Genomic DNA, 25,163 nt, shown 5'->3' on the forward strand with positions numbered 1-25,163 from the left:
CTGAAACTTGATTCTGAATCCCAGCTGAGCCTGAATACTCCAGGAGCTGGCAGTGTTAGTTTTCTTCAACAAGTTTGATTTTTTATGCTTCAAAGACTCCTGAACAATGGCATGTGCAATTGCAAAATGGAACGTGCTACCATTGTATTTGAGCTACCTTCTTAAAGGAGCACAACAATATGCAGTTAGAATCTTGGGTTTTGAAAATCACAGATCTGCCTGTTGCATATTTTATACGGAAACAATCTGCAACCTAATAGGAAGCATATTAGGTTTAATCTCCCTTTTTAATCTTCAATTCAGTTTGCATTTTTAATTACCTACTCTCGTGTGTCATTTTAAATGGATTTGCCATGCCAAGCACTTTTCGCATAAGTGAGTTTTAAAATGATCCTTCGTGTAATTAAACACAAATTGAATCATATTGTACATTCTTTTTATCAGTAAGCTCTCTGAAAATATGCTCTGGGCATTTGGCAATTGCAGATTTCTTTCCTGGGTCCTTTGTGTGAAAATAACAGTTTTTTTCCCCCCTATATTCTTTCTGATTACATTAGTTCTTAAATGTGATGGCTACTGCTAATGAGAATAGAAGTAACCCTGTCAGCTTGATCCTTGGAGTTCTCTTTTGCCTCACATAAGACCTTCATTCATAATTTATCATCATCTCTGCAATGGCAATGTAAGAGCCTATTAACTCACGTCTGTTATTGAAGTTTGACTCACTTTAGTTTAAATAATGAACACCTGTGTTATTCATTGCTTCCCATCTCAATCTGCATCCCAATGTCTACTAATTCTGAAATCTAAATTAAAGATAAATATCAGAAAATAAATGTTATTCTACTCATAATATGGGTTTAAGAAAAGAAGTGAACAAAAAATTAAGATATATAAAAATTCTTAAAGGTCTTCTTTTGAACCCTTAAATTATTCAAAAGGACTCAATTTTAAATTTCTTCTGTCATTTCTAAGTAAGGTGTAATAACTCTGCTTTCAGAACCTGGCCAGCTGAGGTAATCAGCTTTTTCCATCTGCCAAAATTCTCACGTACTGAATATGATATATAAGTCAGTCCCATAGCTGGCTTTAATGCATGGTGGTTCAGTGTTTCTGTCTGAGACTTAACATGACGGTACTTATTACAGTAGTTGCTCTAATCTCTAAGACTGCACTAACAATACTAATTATCAGGCAGTTCCAATGTTGAAATTATTTTATAAAAAAAAATAATAAATAAATAGCAAGATTATGACCTCACTGTGGCAAAAGCTTGTCTAAGGTTACTCTAAGAGAGTCATGGCTTCTACCACATTTACTCCAATGAAGTGTTAACACATGAATGATGGTGAAAAGGTATTATACTGAACATCCGTCCTGCAGTACAGAGCTATATGCTTTTTGACCTTCCCTTTATGGTATGATCACACAATCTCAGATTGTTCTATACCATTTGCTTGTTTATTGATCATGACCTGGGTGTTCACGTTCCACCCTTATCAGCCAAGCACTGGACCTGCGCTGAGTGAATTACTTTGCAGTACTCACATTTTGATAGGACTGTGGTTCTGCTCCCCTTCTGCTGATCTATCTATCACAGGTGCTGGGAGGTTGCTGTTGGCTAGTTCCTTAAAAAAGTTGAGCAGTGTTCTAGAAAGGCCTACAGTAATCATTCACTTTAAAGTAATGGTGACTTTGGTCTGATTTGGAGGGGAATTGTGACACTTCTCTTTTATATTCATTTAGGATGAATTTCAGATTTATTCACGTAAGAGTGTGACATGGATCTCTGTGTCTGCAGTTATCAAAAGTAAGTTGGATTATCCAGGCATTGCTGAAGAAGACTCAATCTTCAACGAAGCCTTAATGAAGCCAAGTTTACAAGTGAGTCAATTACTGCCTGCAGCATCTGGGAGATGACAGCAAATCTCAGCCAGGCTTTATGGAGTAAAAGTGAGCTGTGAAACATATCCAGCTAAGAGACTTGCAGCTTGATAACATAGTGAGCTGTGAAAAGACAAGCTTGGAGAACTGTATTCACCTTTGTAAAAATCCTCTCTTACCCTAAAGGGAGATATGAAAAAGAGAGGTGACCTACATTATAAATAGGAGACACTCAAAATGCTGGAGTTGGCCATGACGAATCAGATTTCCATATCAAACACTCATTCTTGGCATAGGAATCAAAGAACTTAGGGGTGCCTGTGTGTCTGAAGTGAAACTGAGGAACCGAACATCACAACTCCAACAGCGATATGAAAACAGGGATGAATGCAGCTGAGGGGAAATAGAACAGAAAAGTGCCTAGGCAAATCTCTATCGGTATCTCCAGAAATGTTTTATCAAGGAGGCTCTGAAGCATGTTTTTCTTTCATGCCTTTGTATGCATCAATTTGTGCATTAAAGTATGTTTGTTGGAGTCATCTCTTAAGCTGCCAACCATTCCTGCAAAAAATTACCCTGGTCTCTGCCAGTTCCATAGCCTGGAGATCCCATTGAGGCACTGGGGAGAAGGCAGATGATTAATTGATCCAAGCAAATCAGAAGGTCCCTCATGAGTTGAGTAAACACAATTATCCCTATTTTAGAACAAGTACCGGACAGTGCAGTTATATGTCTTGCTTAGCATCAAATGTTAAATTGGTGTAAGCAATGGGAATGCAATGGTACATTTGCTAATATCTGCCTCTTGAGTATAGACATTAAATCACTCCACTGGGTAACCCACAAAAGAACTATATATTGTTAGCATTTATTTTTGTATCTACAGCAATTTTTAGGAGATATTTTCATTATAAACCCAACTTCAGCTAAGCAAAGCTCTTGCTGTTTTTGCTGTTTTGTGTGACTGTATCTTAATGTACATACAGAAGTTTAGTGCCAGCTAGTTTAATCAACTGGCACAGTACGAAAGTGAAGACTGATTTGTAACATTCTTCAGAGGATTGCATTAGTAACATAAAAAAGCCCAGTATAGCCCTTAAATAATAGGCCCTTTGAGCAACAGTAGTATCAGTCAAAACATCTAGGTAGAAAAGAACATATTTCAAGAAGCAAAGAGCAGTTTAATCCTTCACTAGCAATTCAAAAGTTCCTATTTATATGTTAGTTATAAAACCTTTTTGCCTTTTAAGCTACCTAATTCCACAGAGTATTGTGTAGTGCCTGAGAGCTATCCAAGGAGCTACTTCTGCAGCAAGTTGAGTCCCTCATTTCCCAGTCCAGTTTTTAGCGTTGCAAATATTGCAGCTCCTTTGCTCCTAACTACAGACCTCTTGTTAGGTTAATGACTGTGGTTATAGCTCCATTTTGAATCAGGGTATGAGCCGAGTGTAGATTTCATTGGCCTATAATGGTGCTTATTGCACTGGGTAGGCAGAGTCCCCTAGAGCTGCTTTCTTTATTACTTGTGTGTATAGGTGTATAGCATTGCCTTCTTCTAGCTGATATGAAACACCATTATCTCTAACAGGCTTCATTATTATTGCACAGGACAGGACAGACTCCTTTTGCAAGTCGTAAATGACAGCATGCATTCCTCACAGATAACTGCTCTGCAAGGGCTTAGCATTAGCAGTGATTCAGGAGCTGTCCTGGAATGGCCTTTCTCGTCTCTTGGCATATCTGTGAGCAGGCCTGGGAATATTTTTGTTTGCTGGGTTTCAGCTATTGCTGTCCCTGCTTTATTTTGCAGGTGAAAAGTATCCAAGTGCAGAAAATCCGCTATGTCTGGAATATCTATGCAAAACAGTTCCAGAAAGTTGGGTGAGTTTCATGCACTGATTACATGAGTCTCTGAGGAAGTTGAGCTTCTTTGGAATAATGCCCTAAGGAAAACGTTCCGTTTATATTCTAGAGCCCTAGAAGACCACCACACTTGTTCAGCTATACATGCCAAATTTGGTTCTGGTCTCACCTGCAATGAACAGAATATCAGGTACATATTTTAACGCACTTTAAATACTCAGCGTATGGATTTCAAAGAGATTTAAATTTACTGCTGCTGGTGCACTTTTCTTGAGCTTCATGCATATACATTAATAAGCACATAATTTTAGATGAAGTGGCCATACGTGCAAAAATTGAATGAAAAATGCTAGAGAATGTTGTGTGTTCCTTGTCAAAGTTTTTAAAATACTGTTCTCAATCAAGAAATATCTATGTCTTGTAATTAACTCTGAGCAGTTCTTGTTTGCAATAGGAGAAAGCCTCCATGAGACAGTGCAGATAAGTTGTGTGTGTGCTTCTTCAGTGGGGCTCCACGTAATTATATTGAACGTATAAATTATTTAATTCTGGTCATTGAATTTATTCTAACAAACTACTGTATCATTATAAAATGTACTCATTGGGTACTCTTGAAACTGCTAAATACAGAAATGATCTTTTGTTGATTGAATACTAAAAATACAGCTCCTGACATAAGCTCACATTGAAGCTTTCATTCAAGTCATGCTATGATTAACTTTATGCAGAATTTTTTGTTTTCAGATCATTTATTTTTAGGAGCAGGATTCTTTTTTTATGGTGCTTCAAAGGTGTTTTTGCATGTTGGAAACATTTGCCTAATGGCTGTGTTATACCTCTTTTCTTTTTGAGTAGATTTCACGGATGCGGTCATCTTTTTTGACATAAGCACTGTAAGGAGTATTAATTTTTTTAAATCTTTTTTCTTGGAGAAAGATCCTCACAGAGTTTACATTAGGATTGATACAAGCTCTTTGGACTATTGAAAGCTGCAGCTTCTTGAGCAAGCTATATCGTCACTATTTTATCTGTAAGTGATGTATCTTTATCCCATACAGGAGAGCGATATGTGGGCCAAACAGTATTGATGTTCCAGTGATCCCTATTTGGAAACTACTCATCAAAGAGGTTCAACATTTCTGTTGCTTTTATTCTTAAGGCTACTTGGGGATGCAGAGTATGCATGTAGAATATGATGGATCCTATCTCTGAATTAGCTTTCTAGCAGTCACCTATCAAGCACACTCTTTTTTCACATCCTGTTTATAAAATCACCATTAATTCATTTATTCTCCGTTTTTCCAAATGCTCTGTCCCCATGCCTGTGCAGCTCCTTAGTGTGTGTGTGTATCTGTGTCCTAGGAGCTCATTCTGTTGGCCTTGCAAGATTCAGTGAATGTTTACAAGCTGTGCTGAAAATCAAACCTTCCAGGCAAAGACTCTCTCTTAATCAGCAGAGGTGAAGTGAACAGCACTAGCTTGCACATGCCTACAGCTTAAGAGAGGTCCAATGAGCTCATGACTCTGGGCACAGCATTGTGTAAAGCACCAATATGCCTTTCTAGACTGCAGCTGGCTATGCGTGTGGCCTAAGCAAGGTGGAGGTGGTGCCAATGGTATGTGAGCTCCGTGCTCACTTCACATCTTGATCTCCTCTCACCTCTGTTACATTTCTTGTAAAGAGCAGAGCAAAGCAAGGACTAGGTTGAGCCATTCACATCTCAAATAACATCCTTATTAGTCCAGATTATTTGGCCCTTTCTTTCAGTGGAGTTGGGCCAGAGCGATTAGACTGAAGCTACTGCTAACAAAGTCAGAAAGCGGGTGGGGAGACTCAACACTTACCTCAGTAGCTTTTATTCTAGCCCATCTCCAGCAGAATGAGCTTTCTGGGTATACTGGAGTCATATAAATGTGGCTAACTCTTGAGTAATGCTCCCTTTCCAAACAGGTCTTGAATCCATTTTACGTGTTCCAGCTGTTTAGTGTGTGTCTGTGGTTTGCGGAAGATTACATGGAGTATGCCACTGCCATCATAATCATGTCTCTCCTGTCAATTTCTTTGACTGTATACGATCTTAGACAGGTAGGTGAGACATCTCACCTTTCTCCACAAGGAAGTCTTATTTGTAATGTCTGGGAAGGGCCCAATATGTTACAACATGCATATGTACTGTGCTCTGAGAGTTACTCAGAGGTTTAGTCTCGTGACATTATGTAGTAGCAGGTGCAGTGGCCTGGCCTTCTAGTCATAATAATCTTTGTGTGGTACTTTACCCACATCCTGCCTTCCCCATTCCAGTGCTTTGCTTTGTAACCTTTTGTTACACCTTCTTCATAATTAGGGTGGGGAGTTTCTTTCTCTGTATGATTGTACAGTTCTTGGCAGGGACAGACCCCAGTTTATGAGGGCTCTCATAACCACAAATAACAGAAGGGAATGATTGCTAGTGGATGAATTGCATCATGTAAGATGTAAAACTTTTTTTATGTTCTCCTTTAATTTATAGCAATCGGTTAAACTGCACAGACTGGTTGAGTCTCATAACAACATCATGGTCACTGTCTGCAGAAATAAGGAAGGTGAATCCTGCACACTTCTTTCTTCTATGTGTTTCATTTCTGTAGCAATTTATATCAAAACTGAGAATATGTAGTAACAAATTCCTTCCAGAGCAGTTTCCTCTATTGTCTCTCAACCTTTTAAACTAGCTTCTGCATATTGGTTTAGTTTGACCTAGAAGTATGTTGTGGCACATCAATCATATTCATAACTGTGTGAGCACAGCCTTAGCAAAACATTATCAGGAAAACGATGCCATTTTTCTTAAAGCTGTGCTGACAAAGCCAACCACATAATCACTTTGTGGTTATGAGTCCACCTAATTGCTGCATACAAAGTCTGTTCATTGTCATGGTATTTGGAGAACAATCTAAAAAGAGGGAGTCAAAGTAAGAAATGTCAAAGTAAGAAATGTAGATCCAAGTTTCTTGAGTTAGGTCAGGACATTGGAATAGCAGCTATGATTTGGGGTATGGGGAGATAAAAAGAAATTCTGCAGTTTGAATGGTGCCTAGACTTTTCTTAACATGGAACGTTGTATTCTTAGGTCATTCTTGCAGTCCATTGTTTATCAGCTATTATAAAGAAGTAATAATATGTTCAGCTGGTAGCTCCTTGTATTTTTCCTCTTAACACAGAGAAACATGCAAAGCACAAAGTTTCCTTTACATGTCACCTACAGGTTTCCAAGATCTGGAATCGCATCATCTTGTTCCTGGAGACCTTCTGGTTTTGAAAGAGGGCAAAGCCCTTTTGCCTTGCGATGCCATCCTGATCAGTGGGCAGTGCATCGTAAATGAAAGCATGCTGACAGGTACAGCTTGTCCCTCCCAGGCTTACCATTAAAACATCATCACGGCCCTGTGGTTTCAGACAGTGGCACAGGACATACAGCATCAGCATTATCATGTATCATCCTTATTATGAGATAGTCCATAGTTAGCCTAGAAGGGCATTCTTTGGAATGTTTGCTATCAAAAAGACTATACAATAGTTATTCCAAGCTTCTCTAAATAGACAAGATGGACTTTGGGAAGAGCAGCTCATCCTTTTCTTCCCTTCTGGGGTACGATATTTAGGAAGCAATCCTTTAACTAGAAAGGAAGGAAGGGCAGACAGTGAAGAGGAATGAACAGGACAGGAAAAGAAACAGTAGATATGGAAAAAAAGCTGTTCCCACACAGGCACCCAGTCTATTCAGACTGTAGGGATTTCTCTGAATGTTTCATCCTGACTGCTGCAATGTCTCCAGCCAGCTGGAGTATCTGTCTCGATCTGCGTACACTTAACCTCACATTCATATGATAGCAGTGGAGGAGGTACCAGGTAGGAGAGTTCACAGAGAAAATGATTTTGGGTGCAGGAGATGTTCATAGTTCTGTTTCTTGTCTTTAGATTTGGTCTCAGTCTGAATCAAACCAAAATCAACAGTTCTGAAATTTCAATATAAATGAGAAATTCCAGAACCCCCTTTCATTTAGAAAGCCCGAGATACCAGATATTCAATAAAAGAACTTCTGCTTTTTCACCTGAATGGATCTGCTCTGACATAAATAGGATATTTGTCAACTGTCAAGCACTGAAGTAAAGGCTCTCATTTTTCTTAGGAATGGGAAATAGCTAATGTCATGTTAAATCTGCTTGAGGGAATAGTGTAGTGGCTTGCACCTGAAGGTCAAACTAGGTGAACAACTTGTGGCCATCAACTGGAGTCACACGACACCAGTTAAGGTCTCTGTTCAAGTTTCTATATCTACAGCCATTGTTCCAATTCCTTGGGCTGTTTTCATTTCTCAGACTTACAAGAAGTTATTGTACTGATGCAAAGGAGAGATTTTCTCTGGCAGGATCTGTTCTTTGTTTGCTAGACTGCAAATTCCTATTCACTCTGAAGATGTGATGATATAAAACTAACATTTCTCTAAACTGGTTTCTCTAGTAAATATGTTTGCTATCTAGATACTTTACTGACTTCAAAGTCAGCAGGCTAATTTTAAGGTGTACTGCATTTTTCCTTATCTGAGATAATCTTCCCTAGGAGAAAGTATTCCCGTAACAAAGACCCGCTTACCCCAAGCTGATAACATGAAGCCCTGGAGAATGCACTGTGCAGAGGACTACAAAAAACATGTCCTCTTCTGTGGAACAGAGGTCATACAGACCAAGGGAGATGACAGAGGAGTAGCGAAAGCTGTGGTGCTGCGGACTGGTCAGTCAACACTTCAGTTTGCTTTTCCTTTCATGCTTTTTCTTATTGCAACAGAGTCTGACTTAAAAGTCTCTGGTGCACCTTAAGTTAAAGGAGTTAACCCAAATTCACAACAGTCAGGTGGGGAACTGATATCCCAGGTTGGGCTAAGCTATTATGCATTGTTTCAGTTTGCTTGACATAACTTTTACAAAAAAAACCATTAGCATGTGGTTACAAAGAATAATTTTGCTTTGCTTCTGAGATGTTGAAAAAATCCTCCTGCTTAAGACAATTTTTTCCTATACTCTGCAGAGTAGTTCACATACAGTAAAATGAAGGATCTGGGCCTTCTTTCTTAGTTACATAAATTCTGAGTTATTTCAAAATCCTCCATTTTTTCTTAGTGAACTTTTGGAAATCATTTCCCCTTGTAATGATTTTAGTTTGTCTTGCAGGTTTCAATACAGCTAAAGGAGATCTGGTGAGGTCCATTCTCTACCCTAAACCCATGAACTTCAAGCTGTACAGAGATGCACTTCGGTTCCTGATGTGCCTCATAGCATTTGCAGCCATTGGAATGATCTACACAGTGTGTGTATTTGCACTTAATGGGGTGAGTTACTAAATGCAGGAGAAGTACTCACAGACAGTTTAAAGAGACTTGAACTTGAGTGGCTTCATATACATTTATATATAAAAGTATGATTCTTTCCACTTTAGTATATGAGGCAACTGTCTTTGTGACACCACAAGCTCTTGGATATTAATTCTAAGGTGCCAAAACCCACCATGTCTCAGTTTTCATTTCTTCTGAGTTCTTAGTAAATCTGGTGTGAGCATTGCATGTCTTATAAATCAGTAACCTTTTGAATAGTGTCTACCTCTTTATTTGTGTGTTGTCTACCCTGTGCTCGCTGATACATAGAGCAAATACATATGATTGGCAGAATGCTTTCTAGATCTCTGAAAATGGGAGAGCTTAGCGCTCTGCAAGTATCTTTTAGAGAGTTCTTGTGGCACTTTTTGTACATTCCTAGAAAAATCTTAAGTCAGTCATAGGTTCAGAAACAGACTAGCATGCCATTGTGAAAAGGCAACTTTCCAAAAACTTCAGTTCAGATGAAAGACCCCTCTATCCCTATCCACTGTCTCTGACAGTGACTGGTATTAGATACTTATGGAAAGAGGTTATTAAAGAACCAGGTATAGAACAATTCTTCCTTGGTATAGTTTTCTGGCTTCTTGAACAGAAAGGTTTAAGAATTCAGTAAGCCATTGATTGTGTCTGGATTGTCTAGCTTTAATAGCCACTGAAAATCCCCCAGAGTCTAGTTTAATAGATTTTTAAATTCATTTATGCCTTGGCCTTGACAACACCTGTGGCAGTGATCCCCACAGTTTCATTATGTACTGTGTAAAGATGTTTTTAAACCTACTTTCTGGTAAATCACTGAAGGCACTGTAGATTTTTGATTTAGAGAAGCAGCAAACAGCTGCTTTCTATTTGATGTTTCCCTACTGTTCATGACTTACAGATCCTTGTCCACTCCTTCAGCCTCTTTTCTTCCACATTATAGAGCCCTGAACAGTACAGGTATAAACATACATCCCCCAGATTTACTGATGTTATAAAGAGCTCCCTATTTCCTTCTGCACTTTTTCTCCTATCTTTGTTTAGTCATTTATATAGTGGGCAAACCTTCACTTAGTAATCACTAAGCTTAATATCCTTGAGAGCTTTTGGGAAATAACTTTTGAAATCTAAGTGTCTTGTATCAATTGAGTCACTCACCCACATCACAACTTATTTTCTCCAGAGTTCTCTAGGAGGTTTATGGGGCATTAATTCCCTCTGTGAAGACTGTGTTAGCTCTTCTCTAATATGCCATATTCATCGGGGTCTATTAATTCTATATGGTAATTTTAATCGAGTTTCTCAGTGTAGAACTAAGACTTGCTGTGTTAGGAAGAAGCAAGGGCCAGCTGTTACCTAGGGGAAGGCAAGCCAGGAGCCAAGGGTGACCAGAGCACAGGCAGTGTCATCACCAAACAGGACACAGTCACACAGCATCTGAACACGGTGGGGAGAGCTGTGTGATATTTAAGTGCCCATCAGTAGTTCCAGGCAAGATGAAATGGTAAATAATCCAGACAGACTAGTCAGAAGCAGAAGATAGGACAAGACAAGACTGCAACACCCATCTAAAAGTGGCCATCCAGGAGACAGTGCTAGCAACAGGTACACCCACAATGTAGCTGAGACATGGACTCCCATATAGGTCTTTAAATCTCTGAAGACTGCCTGACACTTTTAAAAATAGTTCACTCATTCTCATGTCGTGTGTCAAGGTCAGTCTAAGACATAGTCATGCGCTGTAAACAATAGTTGAGCAATTTTGAAAACCTAATTGTTTCAGAGCTTTTTTAAAAACTTCTCAGAAATCATTTCATGCATTGATAATTATCTGCCAATGGAAAGCCAAAGTGCTGAGTGGCAAGGTTGATTCTGCAGAAATTGAATTCCCCTTGGGATGTCAAAGAAAGTGTGCTTAAGAGCATAGCTTAGCATCTGCTCTGAAGCTTTTACTTTTTTTAGACCCTCTTCCCATTTTGTGGTGTGTAAAATACATGCTGATGTTATCACAGTAGCTGAAACTCTCTTGTCAGACTGGTGTAAGATTCAGTCACGATACACTGCATTCTTTCTCTTCCGTGACTGTGTTTATCTGATGGTGATAAGTGCTTCATTCTTACATAAAATAGATACAGAATAGTATCAAACTGGAGCTTTCTGTGGTCTGAAGCAGTATCAATGAAGGGAGAATGAGAACATGATGAAAATTCAGCACATCAAAATCAGCATGGTTTATGGTCAAAACTCCAAGCTCAGAAGCAGTAATAATAGAACTCTAGTGATGGTTTTCAGATCCATCTGAACTGCAAATTGCATTTAGTTTGCAGTGTCTCTGTCCTGGGACCCCAATTTGAAATGCATTTGATCCTTTTTTGATCCAAGAATAACAAGGCCAACATTCAGTGCACTGGCAGTCAGTTTAACACCAACATCTTATGCTTTCAAATTAGAGATTACTTCTAAATATGTAACTTTTACTTCCATGTCTCTTCCTGCACATAAAAACAATTTCCTTTGTGCCCTCCTTTTTACCACTATCCCATATCTCACCGTCACGCTAGTATGGAGCCCAGAGCTATGTCTGTAGGTGACTGGATGAATGACCATAAAATGGTAGTTTCTTGTGTGCTGCCTGATGGTGAGCTGGGCTTGACTGAAGGTGCAATAACATATCTGGCACATTTGAACTCATGTGCTTTACAGGAGACTGTGAACTTTGGCAGGTTTGTTGACATGGAGAGTGAGGGAGGGTCTGGAGGCTGCTCTTTAGTATTAAGCCCTTTGGTTAAATCAAAACAATTCGTTTCTGAGGGAGATGAATATATAATGTACCATGGGCAGAAAACACCAGATCATGAAACACCTGTAGTGCAGGGGAGGAGAGATGAAGAAAGCTATACTCAGACAATCCAAGCAGCACTCCTTGCCATCTTCTTGCTGATAACTGTCTTTGGTTTTATGTCAGGAGGAGGCTGGAGAAGTAGTGAAGAAGGCTTTGGATGTTATCACTATTGCTGTCCCCCCAGCCCTGCCGGCTGCCTTGACCACAGGGATCATTTATACCCAGCGGAGGCTGAAGAAAAAGGGCATCTTCTGCATCAGCCCACAGAGGATCAACATGTGCGGACAGCTGAACCTCATCTGCTTTGACAAAGTAACTGCTATGAGTTCGTTACTCTCGTGCTAGCAATGGGAGCAATGCTAGGGGTGGGAGGGTATGGGTTTTGTTCAAGCATTTTTCAGATTGTTGTCTGAGCAGACATTGTTGTTTTTCTTGGAATCTAGGAACTGGCTTGTAGCACTTTCGCTCTGCACCATGCTGGCATTTCTGAACAGTAACTTCTTAAAATATGTCTTGCTTTTTATTCCTCTTGGAGATCTCATGTGTGAATTTTATTTAAATGTACATTTTAACTTAGACTGGCACCTTAACAGAAGATGGCCTGGATCTCTGGGGCTTGCTGCCCTCTGAAAGAAATTGGTAAGGCTCTTTGACAACCAATGGAAGTTAAATTTGGTAGAATAGTGACCAGATTCTCCTCTTGGATATATGAACAAATCTAAAAGACAGTTAATGCCAAATAACAGTTAGAAGTTCCCCATGTTTAAACTACCAATATTATTTCTGTAGCCTTTGGAAAATGAGTTGGTTGCCTCATCCCAGCCACTATTGTCAGCATTAGGCAGAGCACACACGGGCAGGGTAGTCTGCAGTAGACATGCTAGGTTAGATTTCAAAGCTGCAGCAGTGCCCCAACCCTTTATGATAAGAAGACACTGTTACCCGTGAGATGGGCACTGCAGGAACCGAGTGGCAATGTTTTTGCCCATTTACATTTCCAGAAGTGTGCATGCACAAAGATGCTCATACTTGTATGAGCCTCACAGCTCGAATCCTTGCACAAACCTCAAGTAAGATATTTCATAATAATCTGTTTCTCTGTCCATCCCAATGGACTCTTAAGTATGCAGAATATACCTGTTCTGAACATGTGTGTCCTAGCCAGGGATGTGCATGTGAAATAGCTTCTGGGGGAGGACTAGTCCCCAGAAACACGCTTATTGTCTGATCACAGGATAGGACTTTAACAGTCTCCTTAAGGTTTTTTTTTTTCTTTTTTTTTCTGTTAGTCACATGTGTTTGGTGTTCTCTGATGGTATTTTTCATGATGTCTTTTGTGTCAGTTTCCAGGACATTCACAGTTTTCCTGCAGACCACAGACTGCCTTGGGGCCCACTGTTCAGAGCAATGGTGGTTTGTCATTCACTAATTGTTTGGGAGGGCAAGATCCAAGGAGACCCACTGGATGTGAAAATGTTTGAGTCAACTAACTGGGTAATGCTGCGCTTTGCTATTATGCAAATAGTAGTGGGGAGTTTTGATGTTATTGCAAAGGAGAAATATCTCAAGCTGTTCCATGCAAATAGCCACTTCCCACACATAAGTAAAACAGTAAGTAATAATCCCAGAAGGGATACCACATGCTTAGGCTTTTAGAGAAATGTTCCTTGTTTCTGCCTAGAGCTTTCACCCTGGGGTACTCTGAGTATTTAAATCATTTGACTGCAAGTGGCGAATATCATGCAAACCCTACTGGGGTATTAACTCTGATTGTGGCTGCTGCCAGATGACAGGAAGCCCCAGATGTAACTTACGTGTAGATGCAGACTGGTTTTACAGAGCATATAACAGATTTTTGCTAGCCTTGAATTGGATACAATACTTCGACCTTTGTTAGAGCTCTGTCAATGAGAAGATGTTTCAAATGGGCATGGGATTTCAAACCTAAGGGTTGTAGAAGGCCTCACAGCTGGGAAAGAACTACTACAGTTGTGGAGTAATGAGAGCAGAGTAAAAAGAGTAACTCTCAGAGCACTCTGCTTGCATTCTCTGTCCTATTACCTACAAATGCCATCCATGTCCCTGTTTACTATCTGATCAATTGCGGAAAAAATGAACGTTTATGAAAAACTGAAGGGCTGCAAATGTGAGATGGGTAAGAGAAACAGTCAATAATTACCTGGTGGAAGATATAGCCACAAGCCACTGCTGATGTAAGACAAGATTCAGGGCTGGATTAGCTGACAACACCCATACTTAACACTGGTCTGTTTTGTATTTGCAAAATATGTAAAACAGCCAAGTTTCATGGAATAAACTATCCAGTAGTGACAGGAATTTGAGTTTTTGGTTTGCTTTGCTATTTTTTTTCCCCTGGGGCATCACTTCACCATCTCAGCCTTAGGCAGAAACCCACCAAAGCTATAAATTACTTGAAACAGGAATAATTGTGTGCCCTTTGACACCATAAAATAGTTCTGTTCTCACAGTCATGTTGTGATGATTAAAAAAAAAACACAGCTGATTTGTTGAAGACTTCAAGAGCAGTGAATGCTGCTTTCTACACTAACGTAATTTTTTAATTATTATTTTTCCACAGGGCCTATGTTATATCTAGGAAAAATGTTTTTTACATGTTTGAGTGGATTGTAATGGACAAAAGATTTGTCTGGGAGGTGACACAAGGTATTTGCTGTGCAAGAGTACAGCAGTATCTTAGTGAAGCCAGTGAAGCTCTGGATTTGATTGCCAAGGGAGGCATTGAGTTTTCTCTTTCAGGAGCTTTTAGTGTGAGGTCAGACAAACCTCTATCAAGAACGAATAAGATACCTTGTTCTGAGGGAAGGAAAGGCTCTAAATGATCCCTTAAGATTCCTTTCAGCTTTGCTGCTATGATGTAAAAGATTTTTGTCTTTCAATACACAGGTGATAGATGATTCCAGCAGACATCACACTGAAGGTCAAGGATCCACGCATGCCACAGTTATTAGACCTGGACCTAAAGCCAGCAGTGTAAGCTATTTGCAAGATTCACATTCATAATCAAGTTAAACTGTTAGATAAGAGTTCCCTTTTAGTAGAGAAATGTTTAGTTGTCCTAGTCCAAGACATCTCTTCTACATTTTGTCTTGCTTGGACTCCCTGCAGGGAGATCACCATGCTCTCTCTGATGAAGAAGAGATGCCAGGAGGAGCTTGCTGCTCACCTTAGAAGCAGGGATTTGCACAGGATGTTGATAGATGACAGATTGTCCAGTCCAGGAATTTACCTCTTCTGGTGGTTCCAGACTCAGTCCAGTCTCAGCTGAGTGATGATAATCTCTAAAGCACATGGGGCTACAGTGGGTTCCAGCACCTGATGTCAGGTCTTTACCAGTGATGCACAACAAGGGGTTGACTTTCAGATGTCCGTTTTTCCTTTTGCTAGACCAGTGTAAAACCTAGCAGAGTCTTGTTAAAGAAATAGGGTTAGTGAGTTCCTTTTAGTAAATTATATCTAACAGTCTGCTAAAACTGTCAGTGAACTTTTCCTATTGCTTGACCTAAACACTTCTGTACAAATTTCACCCGTCTTTTCTAACCCCATTCTGACAAATCAGTCCATCATATATGGTTAGCTTCACAGCACGGTTCAGAGAACTCAACTCCTTTGGACAGAGTTGGAAACCCATGCTGCAATATCTAATCCACTTGCTTTTCTCCTAGGCCTCTGTGGAAGGAGTTATCATTTTACACCAGTTTCCATTTTCTTCAGCCTTGCAGAGAATGTCTGTCATTGCTCAGGAAATTGGTGGGGAAAAACAGGTCTTCACAAAAGGGGCTCCAGAAATGGTAGCCACATTATGCAGAGCAGAAACAGGTAACTAACATTTGTAAATGCTTCCTAGAAACACATATGTATAAATGCCTTTGATGGTGTGTTGAAGTGGAAGGTCCAAATGAGATTTCTGGGTCTAAGACCTTATACCTCAGCCTGAAAAGTTAGTCTCACTGTTGTGCTTCAAGTCTAAGGGTAAGCTTTCATATAGCCCTTCTCAGGGCTAGCAGACAAAAGCAAGTACCAACTGTTGTACAAGGTGTGCAGTTTCTGCTGGAATAAATATTTGAAAGAGTAGTCTACTAGTCCAGTATACACCAAAAAATGTTTTCTTTTCTTTCCAAACCTTGGGTAGGCAGCTAGAAGAGCACAGCTCATTCATGACATCCTAGAATAAGGTAGGTCTTTGCAGAATAGCTTAGGATCCTCAGTGCAGAGTGGCTGAGGAGACACAATGATTTTCTTACTGATCAAAGCTCATTTCAGCAGCTTCTTTTAATGCCCTTGGCCTATTGGTGGTATCTAGTTGTGCCTGTTCTCTGGGAAGGAACCTTCCCTTCTCCGAAACCATTCTGTTTTTATTAGAAAGCAGTCAAATGCCCTGATGAACTGTCTTTTCCTCTTTTCACAGTCCCATCGAACTTTGAAAGCAAGCTTCTGTTCTACACAGCGCAGGGCTTTAGGGTCATTGGACTGGCATGTAAGTCTCTACAGACAGGGAGGCAATCTACTGATCTAACAAGGTAAGCAGTAGGCTGCTTCTTATCAGCAACATTCAGCCATGGGCCTCACGTAATACCGTTACCACAAAGCCTCTGCTAGGAGCAGGGCTGTAGTACAGGTAGTTTTGTTAGACTCAGGCCAGAGAGAATCTGATTTAAATCTGGATATATGTCTATCTGAGAATGAGTAGAGGGCACTTCACTACCCCATGCTTACAGCACATGTCTAGAATCTCTACACATTTCTTAACAATGGATCAACATAGGAGGTTTAACTCTAGTACACCCTGAAGACTAGTACACCCCTCTCTCAGTCCATCATTTGTACCAATCTCTTTGCATATTTATCCAGGCTTTCAGCCAAAGCGGTCTCTCTTTTTTTTTTCTTGTTTTTTTTTTTTTTTTTTTTTTTTTTTTCCTGGCTCCTTGATTAAGCAAAGGCAGCAGATGACCCCCATAATACTACCTATTCTCTAGCCCAGTCAAAGTCAGCAGACTATCTTCTGCTGCTATCTTGGTCCACTCCTCTAGCATTATAGCTTTAACTTTCTATAGCTTCTAGAGAAGCCAGCAGCAAACTCTTCTGCTACTCTCATAGAACTAATTTTACACAGGCCTCACTCAAAAACACCTCCATATGAATATGTAGACTCTTTATCCAAATCCCTCTAGCTCTTGCTTGTGATACTCCAGAAATATCACTTGTGAAACATTTGTAGTTACTTGGTGCATGTGCTGTCCTTTTCGTTTACTAGCTGCAGGTCCTAATCCAGACAGGGCTCACTTGCTTTTTCACACTGTTTGTATTTCACTTTGCAAAAAGAGCCAGTGACACTGAGGCAAAGTGCAGATGATTTGTTTAATTCTTGTGACAGGTGTCATAACAGACTTATCCAACCCAATGAGCAAATGTGTATGATATGGGCCAGATTTTGCAGCTCTGTGTGCAATTATATCATGGATGATGTATATACTACTAGGAGAAAAAGGATGACAGGAGGTCAAACACTAGTCCTGCTATGAAAGCAGTGACTATTCAGCATCACCTGACTCAGCTGCTCTTACTGCCATGCAAGTGTTTGGCCTCACCTCCTACTTACAGCTGTGGCTAAAATAAGTGTTTGAAAGCTTTAACTTCTTTCAAACGCTTCAGAGTCACCCCGGCTTCCCGAGGTTCCTGGGGACCTCTATTTTAGGCCTCAGTGATGGGATTGTTTATGAAATTCTGTTCTCAACTGCATGTGTTCAACTGTAAAAAAGGCAATAGCACGTGTGAAAAAGAGAATAGAAGAGAACAGAGCTGGAGATCCCACGTGCTGTTTGCTTGGGTCCTACTGTTAAGAGTAGCTGATAAGTTTACTGAGGTGTTTGTCTTCATTGTACAGACCTCAAATGAGGAGGAGTAGCGTGCATGAACTTTTCAAATCAGACCATCAGACCAGTTTGGGAATCCTGCAGGAAAATCAGGGTCTTTTTTGCATGCTGGCTGGGGATGGTGCATTAATAGAAAACAGTCCAACTTATCCATTGGGCTTCATTTTGGTATGTGGAGTAGGTACACCAAATTGTCTTGTTTTTGGTTTGATAATTTAGCAAACATGATGTGGAAGCTGGCTATGTACTGAACTGTTTCTTCAGAACAAGGGAAGACTAGCATAGAAGGATGAAAACCAAGTGAAGATCCTCTATATACCATCAGCACCACTTACTGCTGGTAGAATGCAAACCCAGCTGGTGTTGAAATTACACCACAAAAGACAGACAGCCTTAGACTGCTGAAAGCAACAAGTTATTTTAATCCTTTTGAATTAGGCAGGATGGTTAACTGTAGTAACTGGCTATCAGCAAATTCAGTGCAAAACAGGCCAAAAGGAAAAAGGAATTAAATCTCTCCATCTCATCTCCATTCTTAAGGGAGGAGGTGGAATCAGATCTGACATTCCTAGGTCTGCTGATAATGGAGAATCGACTGAAGAAAGCGACAAAGCCTGTACTAGAAGAGCTCAGTGCTGCCCACATCAGGAGCGTTATGGTCACAGGTATCTAAATAGGATGGATTATTTATGTGGCTGCTCGCCCAGATAAGGAATTCAACCATACGTGAGTGAACAAGCAGTCTGCTGCTTTATCACCACCACTGGTAGGAAGGCACAGACATTTGTGTCTTTCAGACAATTACAGTCCAAGAAGCAACTGTGTTGTAATAATCACATGAATTGGCCTATGCAGGCTTATGTCCCTGACAACGTCACCGGGCTTTGTCAAATACCTGACTCTGTCTGTCCCCCTTTCACCATAAATCAGCCTTGCTGTTCCTCTGACACTTTCTAGTGAGCCCATTTGTTCCCCCTGCTAAGGTTATCAGGTGTTGTGCATGAAGTCATGTCATGTCAGATCCCCTCTTTATAGGGTCTTGTGAAATTCTTTTGTTATAAATGAGCCAAGTTCAAGCATGGATACCAGGATAAAACAGTGAACCTTGTGACATCTGGTACTTCATGCCTACCAGTTCCTATTTATCCCCCCCCCCCTTTTTTTTTTCTTGAAGAGCTGGTTTGGATTTGGATAGGATAAATCGGAGTTTTTCCATGGTCCAAAGACATTTTTTCAGGAATTACACAGATCTTGTCTTCTTGGGCTTCACTTATTTCAGTACCTGTCTTACACCAAAGACATTTAAGGGCAATTGCTGTGAATCAGTGATACTAGCAGCAACTTAAGAGTGAATCCCTTATTTTTTTCTTGCCTAAAACACAGAAACTAGGAGCACACTCCCCAACTAGATTTCTTCAAGCTCAGGCCAGATGAAATATATATTTAATTATTGAGACAGACCTCATCTGCAAATTTTTGATCTTTATCAAAAACTTCCTTATGCATAGACACTGAAATTTTATCGATACCTGTGATTGTATTTGAAAACTTGGAATTCAGGAAAAGGCTAATGTTTCCTTTATAAACAATTCCTCACTGTAGATAATACTGCCCTTGATTTTTCTAGGTGACAACATTCAAACGGCTGTAACTGTTGCCAAAAATGCTGGGATGATTTCTCCAACAAATAGAGTGATTCTTGTGGAAGCAAACAAAATACCTGGGTCTTTTTTAGCATCTGTTACCTGGAAACCACTAGAAGAAAACAAAACTGAAGATTATGGAAGCCTGGTGAGTGTAAAGCAGGTGATGTGCAGCAGGAAAGCAAACTGAGTTGGAATGCTTCAAATAATACAGTGGGATTATGCTAATGTAACAGAGACCAGTTATTCACCATCATCTTCATGTCAGAATGTTATGTGCTAGAAAAATGTTTAAAAACAATGATGTACTTACTACCCTAGAGCTTCCTTCCTAGCATATTATCCTGTAAACACTATTTTTGCTAACTGTCTGGGTTAGGTTTGAGAACAGCTATACACAAGATTTAACTATAGCCCTCATGCTTAGCTGATGCACTTTTCAAGCATGTTTCCCTGCAAGGTAGGTTCGGTAGTAGAGAGGTGGACTCAGTGGTACTGCACTGAAGGAACAAGCCCTGTTTGAACACAGAGAGAGTGCTTTCCCATACCTGCAGAATTAAAACACAGATTAACAGTTGAGAAATTGTATATACACAGTGAAACTTAGGCTAGCTATGCTAAGAAATTGTATTTCATCAAGCATCTCCACAAAGGAACTGAGACAAAGACCTGTTAATCTCTCCCTGCAGAGTATGGCTGAAGGTGCTGACCCTCCTCTAAGAAGTATTAGAGTCAGGCAGATGGTAGGGAATCTCTGCAGGGGCTGTTGAGGGGCTCCCATCCACCAAAGCCCAGCCTCAGCAGCATCTTCATTGTATTTCACTGCAAGAAGGCATGCCTAGCTATGATGCCTATATGTTCCGTGTAGCCCCTCTCACTCACAGTGCAGCCCATCAGATTGGCACTGCTGCATAAATTCTACCGAACCTGTGAATGTTGAGGTCCAACTTTCAAGGCATATAAGGAACCCAGTTCACACTGAAATTGATAGCATGATATGCCTAAATATATTTACAAATCCAGGCGAAGGGACTGTGCCATGAATCCAGCTCTCCCAGAGTCTTCACAAGTGCCCTTTTCATGGGATGTCCTTTTTTTTGCCTGTAAACACACATAGTAGCTTTTGAGGGCTTAGGAAGAGCGCTAATTCTGGATTTTTTTTACAGGAAGATGACAGTCAGACTGAAAGAAGAATTAGGCTGGCAGTGGGATCAGGCCAGTATCATTTTGCCATGAGTGGAAAATCTTATCAAATTATAGCACAGCATTTCAGCCACTTACTTCCAAAGGTAAGATCTGGATTATTTAATTGGGGTAGGCTTGCCAATCAGTAGATTCAAATTGTCCTGATATAATTAGCTGAATAGATTTGTATCAGGACATCTTTTGGAAACAGCTCTAAGCCTGAAATAACTTGTGGGCTGGTTGAATCTCTGATGTTAATGTGTGGGGAAAGGTCTGAAAATTCACTATTTGTTTTCCTGCACAAGAGGATCAGACCGGTCTCATAATGTAAGGACATGACTTAAAACATTTGTGGCCATATGCCTGGCCCTTGCACAGAACTGCTTCTCTCAGGTGTTGAAGAAAAGGAGAAAACATGGTATTACACAGCATGCAATTTGGCATGATTTGTCAGTTTACTGGAAAAGATAGCATCATTAATTATTTTCTAGTAAATCCCTGCTTGGTAATATGTGTCCATCTGATAAATGACACACCAGGCCTCATGTCCGAGTTGTCATTGTTATTTTTCCAAATCAAGATACCTTTTATCTTTGATCCTCAACCTTTCCTGCTTTGGGGTCTAGCATCAGTTGGTTGGAAATATGACTTTTTTGTGGTTTCTATTACAGATTGTCACTGACTCTTACATCAAGTGCTTAAGAAATCACTTTCTTTTTTTTTCTCCTTACAGCTTCTGCTGAATGGAACAGTTTTTGCTAGAATGTCTCCTGGTCAGAAATCCAGCCTTGTAGAAGAGTTTCAAAAGTTGGAGTAAGTTCTTAATAAGCACTGAGTTAGGAAGCGATGAATTTTCAGACTTCTAAAGAGCTAGCTTTTCTCTAACATAGTGTTTCCTAGAAGTACACAAAACTGAAGCTTCTACAAAAGTACAGCTTGGCAATTAAGTTTCACAAGCCTATTTAAGAGACACTGAAGTCCATGTTGGTTTGGCAAATGAACAAATATCTAACACTTGCATAATTCTGAGTTTTCTATGTTCATCTTTCATTCTTTCTTCTCTTTCTGGAGTTGAAGCTGGCATGGCTTGCATAAATGGAGGAGGCTCTGCTTCCTGCCTGTTTATGGGTCTTATTTTTCCCAGCACTGAACTGTAGATCACTTTATTTTTTAGTTACTTTGTGGGCATGTGTGGAGATGGAGCCAATGACTGCGGGGTAAGTGAAAATTCTTTACAATATAGTTATTTAAAAAATGAATGCAGTGCTAGTAGAACACCCCAAACTGAGCACATGCTGGAGATGGGAGCCCTCTGCTTATTTATAGAGCAATTTCCCTGGCACTAGCATTGATTCAGGCCTGATCCCCCCTAACCATGCAAGAGCTGATATTGTTGCAAACTGCGGTGTTGAGGACTGATTAATTTCCTTTGCAAAGACCACCAGAAGATTCTCCAAATCCTCCACTGGGTTTTCTGTCAACACCTGCAGTTTTTGGGGGTAGGGGATACAGGGGCGAGGAGGAGGTTTCCCAGGGAAACAGATATAGGCCTACAAGATGGTTGTAAGTGCATGTTTTAGAAGTGCAAGGCAAGGAAATTTTTTTTCCCAGGAGGAATGATCCATGCTCAGGAGGTGTCCATAACTACCTGCTGGGTTTGCTGGCAGGTTTAGTTCACTCCATGACTTCACACATTCTTGTGGCAGTGGGAGCAATGCCACCTTGGGAGTGAAGCACTCACTTGCATTTAAGCAAAGTCCCAAGGGTTCTCCCAGGGTAAGCAAGCAGAGAAGCTATAGACTGTCTACCTAAGATGTGACTGCATGGAAGCACTGACAAAGGAGGCACAGCCAACCTGTCTTCTGCAGCTGGTGGTGGATGGCTTTGGGGTCTGTGGCAAATGGACTTTCTCATGCTCTCATCCCCTTACTGCTTCTGCACCTGATGCCCCAGCCACATCCTATTGGATAAACCTTTTTGGTGGAGCACACCCAGGGAGTGAGAAGGGGTTGCTGTTCACAGAACACATACTGTAATAAGAACTTGTTTCTTGGCTGACATGTCAGTTCCTGGGTCCTTCTGGCTTGTGAGTGCTGAAGAGGACTATGCCTTTCAGGCTTTGAAAGTGGCGCATGCAGGGATATCGCTGTCAGAGCAGGAGGCATCTGTAGCTTCACCTTTCACATCCCAAACCCCCAGCATAGCATGTGTGCCAGAGCTAATCAGGTAAGCATGGATTTTTGTTTCCTGTTACATTAAGAAGACAGTCCCCACTCCTCTCAAATATTAGTGTTAGCTGTTCCCACTAGGCCAGAATGTATATATATGGAGAAAAATAAATGTGTTTGACATGGAAATCACCATTTGCTTAGTTACTATCTGAAATTCCTTTAAGATAAATTAATTCTTTCCCCTCAAAGATACAGGAGGAGGGCAACTACAGCTGAGCATTTTGTCATTAGCAATATTTTAAATGCAAAAGGAACAACGCTATGTCCAAATTTGCTGAACCAAATGTCCACAATGTCAACCTATTCGCTACTATTAGGCTGTGTCTCTAATATCCTATGCAAGCAAAACATTAGCATCTGTTGTGCCACTCCCTTAGTTAAGTTTTGAAAAAGGTAAGTTATCTGCTTCTTACTGAGGAAAGTAGAAGGAAGCAGGGCTGTGCCAAACTTAAGCATTTGTTGCGGTGAACATTACGAGTTGGAGGAATTCGCTGTCTAGAGCCATGAACTTCATTAGGAATAGCGTTAGCAGGTTATTTCATCATGGAGTCTCTTCCTAGAACTTCTTCCAACTGCTGCTCAGAGAAGGAGTACCTCTATCTGATGTTGTGAGCTGCGGTGAAGCTAGGAATAGACACAACAACTAGCCTAGTCCATTGCTCTAACCACTAAGCACAGTTTTCTGAGGAATCTACAACATTGGATAGGAGTCTTCCTTATTCTTGTGGGTTTTCCTCTAAAATCCCAAAGGCGTTTGATATTGCTGTGAAGAAGGCCAGGGTCCCAATTTTGCTTAGTTGTCAGATAAATAACTGGGAAGGACTTGGAAAGAGTCTTCTACTGTCATTGGATACTACATGGTCACTGCAGGAAGAGAGGACTTGTCATTTTGAACTCACCAAGCCGCTGCTTGGCTTTGTATGCTTTTCCTCATGTGGAATTGTTATCTGCACTGTTAGCGTCAGCAGGAAAACTTGCTGTGATAAATTGTAGTGTTGGGAACATGGTTTACTGGAATCAAGCTGTTTTGCTTGCAGCAAGATTTCTGCAAGTGAAGATTTTACTTTTGTTCAGGCCAGATTTTATTTATTTCACCTCCCAGTAAAAAAAGTAGTAGAGCCTTCTGTCCTTGTGACAAATGCCTTGGTTTTCAACTGCGCTTTCAGAAGACTGGAAACGGGAGCAGACCATTACCTAATTGTTGTCTTTTATTCCTATTCTCACACAGGGAAGGTCGTGCTGCCCTGGTCACTTCCTTCTGCATGTTCAAGTACATGGCACTGTACAGCACCATTCAGTACCTTGGTGTCCTCCTACTGTACTGGGTATGTCTTGGGAATATGGGCCTTGTTCAATAGAGTGGGATAAGCTACTGTTCCTTCGTAGGAGAAACATGGCATAAGAGCCACAATAAAACTAGGATACAGAGGTTTACCTGAGCTGCAAACTTCTGTGACATGATCTTATGGTCCTTCTGTACACTTATCTGAAAACTGAATTCTTCTCATTAACTCCAGCCGATGGGCTCAGGATCTGCTCTGGGCAAAAAGAAGGCTGAGATATTAAACGGTATTTCATATAAGGATGTATGTCTGTGAAAAGGGAGAATCTGGCACAAGCATATGCTGTTGCAATTTATTCAGGATTTAAAGCATGAATTAGCTTGACAGTAAGCAAAATCCCCTGGAATGCCTTAAACCACTTTTACATGGCTCCTTCCCAACTAGAGAGGAGGGCTTCACATTCAGAAGTCACCCAGCACTGAGAAAGGATGTGTCTCTTCAAAGAGGCTTCTTTTTTATCGCACCGAGTGAACTGGGAGTGTCATTAGTCCGAACAATGCACAAAATGAGAGCATTCACTGCAGGCCCAGTGATGATGAATCTATTGGCAGGGTAGTGGATTGTGCGGTCCCTTTATCTGCTCAGTAGCGTACTCTTGGAATTTCAGAAGAAACAGCAGAGCATTAGCTCCGTGAAAATAATATGGCTTTCTGGAGATGATATAAACAAGCCGACAGCAAATGTCTGATTTGTAATGTTTTTTCTTTGTGTTCCTCTTTTCAGCAACTAAACACCTTTGGGAATTACCAATTTTTGTTCCAAGATCTGGCTATTACTACTGTAATTGGTGTGACAAGTAAGGCCCTTAGTCATCCTCTGTATTAAGAGAATGGATCTCACATCTTTTTAACCTCCTTGGAAACGCATATTCC

General features: G+C 40.5%; 1 protein-coding gene across 1 annotated transcript in view; it reads left to right on the forward strand.

The window, feature by feature from the left end:
• The window catches only part of LOC118246927 (probable cation-transporting ATPase 13A4), a 38,909-nt gene that overhangs the window by 8,733 nt on the left and 5,013 nt on the right, over positions 1-25,163 (forward strand). The window contains exons 3-25 of the mRNA XM_035544438.1: positions 1,747-1,884; positions 3,695-3,765; positions 3,857-3,937; positions 4,806-4,875; positions 5,699-5,833; positions 6,258-6,330; positions 6,993-7,124; positions 8,349-8,519; positions 8,957-9,114; positions 12,101-12,289; positions 12,555-12,616; positions 13,321-13,471; positions 14,903-14,989; positions 15,682-15,835; positions 16,425-16,536; positions 18,430-18,554; positions 19,517-19,680; positions 20,699-20,821; positions 21,451-21,530; positions 21,892-21,934; positions 22,834-22,943; positions 24,177-24,273; positions 25,015-25,087. Of these exons, the coding sequence (XP_035400331.1) occupies positions 1,747-1,884; positions 3,695-3,765; positions 3,857-3,937; positions 4,806-4,875; positions 5,699-5,833; positions 6,258-6,330; positions 6,993-7,124; positions 8,349-8,519; positions 8,957-9,114; positions 12,101-12,289; positions 12,555-12,616; positions 13,321-13,471; positions 14,903-14,989; positions 15,682-15,835; positions 16,425-16,536; positions 18,430-18,554; positions 19,517-19,680; positions 20,699-20,821; positions 21,451-21,530; positions 21,892-21,934; positions 22,834-22,943; positions 24,177-24,273; positions 25,015-25,087 (2,599 nt within the window). The remainder of the gene's footprint in view (positions 1-1,746; positions 1,885-3,694; positions 3,766-3,856; positions 3,938-4,805; positions 4,876-5,698; positions 5,834-6,257; positions 6,331-6,992; positions 7,125-8,348; positions 8,520-8,956; positions 9,115-12,100; positions 12,290-12,554; positions 12,617-13,320; positions 13,472-14,902; positions 14,990-15,681; positions 15,836-16,424; positions 16,537-18,429; positions 18,555-19,516; positions 19,681-20,698; positions 20,822-21,450; positions 21,531-21,891; positions 21,935-22,833; positions 22,944-24,176; positions 24,274-25,014; positions 25,088-25,163) is intronic.

The sequence above is a fragment of the Cygnus atratus genome, chromosome 9, assembly GCF_013377495.2.
Source record: "Cygnus atratus isolate AKBS03 ecotype Queensland, Australia chromosome 9, CAtr_DNAZoo_HiC_assembly, whole genome shotgun sequence".
Classification (NCBI taxonomy): domain Eukaryota; kingdom Metazoa; phylum Chordata; class Aves; order Anseriformes; family Anatidae; genus Cygnus; species Cygnus atratus.